Source organism: Anneissia japonica, unplaced genomic scaffold (assembly GCF_011630105.1).
Source record: "Anneissia japonica isolate Jap-2015-1 unplaced genomic scaffold, ASM1163010v1 scaffold1859_len985614_cov190, whole genome shotgun sequence".
Classification (NCBI taxonomy): domain Eukaryota; kingdom Metazoa; phylum Echinodermata; class Crinoidea; order Comatulida; family Comatulidae; genus Anneissia; species Anneissia japonica.
Window position 1 is genome coordinate 336,724 of NW_022694754.1, and position 3,704 is coordinate 340,427.

At 33.1% G+C, this 3,704-nt stretch overlaps 1 protein-coding gene and 1 long non-coding RNA gene across 3 annotated transcripts in view; one reads left to right on the plus strand and one right to left on the minus strand.

Annotated features, from left to right (window-relative positions):
• LOC117101243 overlaps positions 1 to 3,704 on the minus strand; it is an 18,569-nt gene that overhangs the window by 2,220 nt on the left and 12,645 nt on the right. The window lies entirely within an intron of this gene.
• LOC117101239 (alpha-N-acetylgalactosaminide alpha-2,6-sialyltransferase 3-like) overlaps positions 159 to 3,704 on the plus strand; it is a 14,716-nt gene continuing 11,170 nt past the window's right edge. The window contains exon 1 of one of the 2 annotated variants that reach the window (XM_033241179.1): positions 159 to 352. Coding sequence is in view for 1 of the 2 variants with exons in the window: in XM_033241178.1 (XP_033097069.1) it covers positions 211 to 393 (183 nt within the window). In the remaining variant the exon portion in view is untranslated. Of the gene's footprint in view, positions 394 to 3,704 lie in introns of both variants that reach the window. The other variant, XM_033241178.1, reaches the window with a different exon arrangement.

The window sequence follows — 3,704 nt, forward strand, 5'->3', positions numbered from 1 at the left end:
GTCAAAGGTACATATACAGTGTTTAAATAAGGACATGATGGATCATCGTAGGCTACCCTTCCTTTGATCGAAAGTCTGTTGGTAATTAAACCATGAATCATCTACACTTTTATCAAAGGAATGTTTGATAACATAAAAATTCGTTAGAGCTTAAATCACATCTCATATCAAATACTGTAATTACTTTGTCAACGATTATTGTACGGATGGATGGTTATTTTGTTAGAAAATCAAAAACTCGCTTTGCTCGATCGTTTCACAGAAATAATAAACGTCGCCCTATTCTTCGGACAGAAGTACGGTACTGTATGGTATAATGTAGTTTGTATGCTTCATAGTGAAATTACATACGGTAAGTCAGTGAAAATGGCGCTGGTAATTCCACAATATACGGTAAGATTATAAGTTGAATATCGAATTTTTATCCGTCAATGTTTAAGCTTAGACTTGTTTATTGAATAAGTATACGGTGACTATTCAATAAGCTCTCTACGCTTAACCTCGTGGCTCCACATGGAAATTTTCTTCCGTCGTAGGCCTATGGATTTAGTTCAAGATCAAGATCTAAGACATTTTCTTCAGTTTTATTGAGTAAGATATTCTCGGTGATTTGCAAAATCGCCATCCACACGCTAAAATATAGCAAATAGACTTTCAGATTTCAGATTCTTTATTTATTTCGACAGATTACAAACATGGAGGAGGCTATAATAACATCATGAAAAAAATAAAAAAATAAAAATAAAAATACCGTACGCGCGAATAAGCGCCCGTACGCTTAAAATATTTTTGCACTTTTTGAGGGGCGCTTATTCAAACGGGGCGCTTATTCGAACGGGGCACTTATGAAAACAGAGTGGAAATAGATGAAAATCGAGGGGTTCTTATGAGAACTTATTAAATTCAAGAGGCACATTTTGAATGAAAAACGATTATATAAGGACACAAGGAAACCGAAAATTACGAATGGTGCGGCGGAAAAGATATCGTCCAGAGAGTCTTGTCATGACAAGAATGTTGTGAGTACAGTATTACATAACAGCAGATGAAATTAGCAGTGGTCGTTCTATAGATTGTTGGCCATCGGCCGATTGCGATCAGCAGGACGGCATGATCATTGCAGGTTTTTTGAAAACTCTGATGAGAAAGTGTTAAAGGTGCAAATTGTCGGAAAAAGAGTAGGACTAGGCTATAGACAAATGTAAGAAGATGAGAGTTGGAAATGTACTGTTTGTCCAGAAGGAGCTCTCATTTGTCCAAGATAAATATCCTCATTTTGATATTGACTAAAGGGAATGCGATTCCACCTCCACACCTCAAATCATACCAACATCCACAGTCCCAGGATTGATTGGATTATTGAGGGAGGTGGCGCTTATTCGCGCGAGTACGGTACATGTGCAATCAAAGTACACGACGGGAGTCCCTGCTAGACATAATGCCGGCATATTGAGTTCCTGACTGATTGATATACTGTAGTATTGCTAAACATAATCAGGTGAGGAGTAGCAACAAAGAGTTATATAAACTGTCGTTAGGATTTTAGTATTTGTTTCTTATGTCTTTTAATGACAGAACAGTTACTGTACGCACATTAAGATCACGCAGTGCTCATAATTACACTACTACTACTTGGTGCGCCCCTTTTAGGGGACACCCCTGTTAAGGGGGAAATTTTCCGTGAAATGAGAACTTTAATCTTAACGGCCAACCCCTATTAAGCCGACACCCCTATTAAGGGGACGGGGACACTTTCTGAGTGTACCAAATGTCAAATCAATAAATGTTGAACCCTTATTAAGGAAACACATTTTAATTGTATCACTAATTTATTTTTATTGTGTCATTACAGGGTTCATTGTACTCGAGACCCTCGAGTACCGTAAAGAGACGTTTTAGCTAAATTTAGGACTCGGAAATAGGCGATATATTCAAAACAAAGCTCAGATCTTAAAATACTTTATACAAAATTATATTCATCTCACAAATCCTGGTTTGCATTCATCTACAATTTGTAGACTTTCTCTTAAATTAAAAGTAAAATATCTGCTGACTTGGTTTATTTTGCTTTATAAGGATATGCTAAGAAATAAACATGAAGTTTCTTAAATATTTGCTTATTATAGTGCCTTAGTGTGTGCATGAATAAGATAAAGTAGAGGAGGCTATTATAATGCCTGTCTAACATATTTAACAATCATGGCCGAGAGCAAACGGAATGTCATTGTTTACTTATAGGACACACTTCACCAGTGCCATTGTTACCCACCGCTAGCTTAAACATTGTATACTTTCTGCCAGGCAAACCTTCAAACAATAACATTACTTTTTTTCTCTCTTTCGTGGCGTAACCACCACCTTTATTCAAACAATCAGTACAGTACAGTACAATATTTCCTTCTATATCAATTTTTTTTTCATTTCCTTTATGGCATTACCGTTTTTTTTTTTTTATTATTATTATAACATTTTTTAACAACCAATATCGTGTATAATCGAATAAAGGTATTTTGGAATAAAATATAATTTAAATTGTTTAATAGAATAATTTTATTTTTTTATATCACATTATACGGTATATCATTATAATATAACATACTTTATTTAATATAATCTTCATGAAATGAAAGATTACCATTTTTTTAATTTTAAATATATATATTATATATATATACATATACATTCACACATACCTATATATAGGCCTATATATATATATATGTTTATATATAGGCCTATATATGCATACACATATAGGCTCATATATATGTATATATATATATAAAATAAAGGTGATGCTGTATAGGCAAATATACATACAGTAAATAACGAGTCAGATGGTATCAGATATATGCCACAAAATTTATTTTCAGAGTTAGCGAGTACTTTCGACTATAAGTCTTTATAGCTTGATAAAGTCTACATAGCTTGATAAAGACTTATAGTCGAAAGCACTCGCTAACTCTGAAAATAAATTTTGTGGCATATATCTGATACCATCTGACTCGTTATTTATATATATATATATATATATATACATACATACACATAGGCCCATACATCATACACATCACACAAATTTATAAAATTTGATAGTGTGCACAAAAATTAAGAATATACTGTGGCGCCTACTGTGACAATATTTATTATTTGTTTCTCTCACGTTTGAGAGTGTACAAAGGAAAAATGGACACAATGCCTATACTTGTCTATTTTCCTATAATACAAAGGTCCATTGGCCTAATAGTTGTATTGCATTTTAAGGAATTTAATCTATGGACCTACAGTAGTAGGCTTATATCTATACTGAGCCCGATGATCGTGCTAATATTCAGGCATACGCCAGCCTAAAAGTGCATTCACGACTAATCCGATCCTTCGGACCAGAAAGCCTATCGAAATCAAAACGGATGTATAAAATTATGGACGAATTTCTTCAGCACATTGGAACGCTTCCAAATTATGGTTTGGTTCTGATGTGAATGCCGCTAAATAGGCCTATTTTACAAATAAGTAGGCCTTTTTTTTCTTGTATAATTACAAACGTTATTCCGTTGTTTCTTTTCATATTTTTTTTTTTATATTTTTGATATTAAAATATAACTCTTAATTAATTTAATATACTTACAAGTAGTTTTCAATTTAATCCCAATTATTCAAAATTAGTACAATGATAATAATACTATAGATAACAAAATAAAACT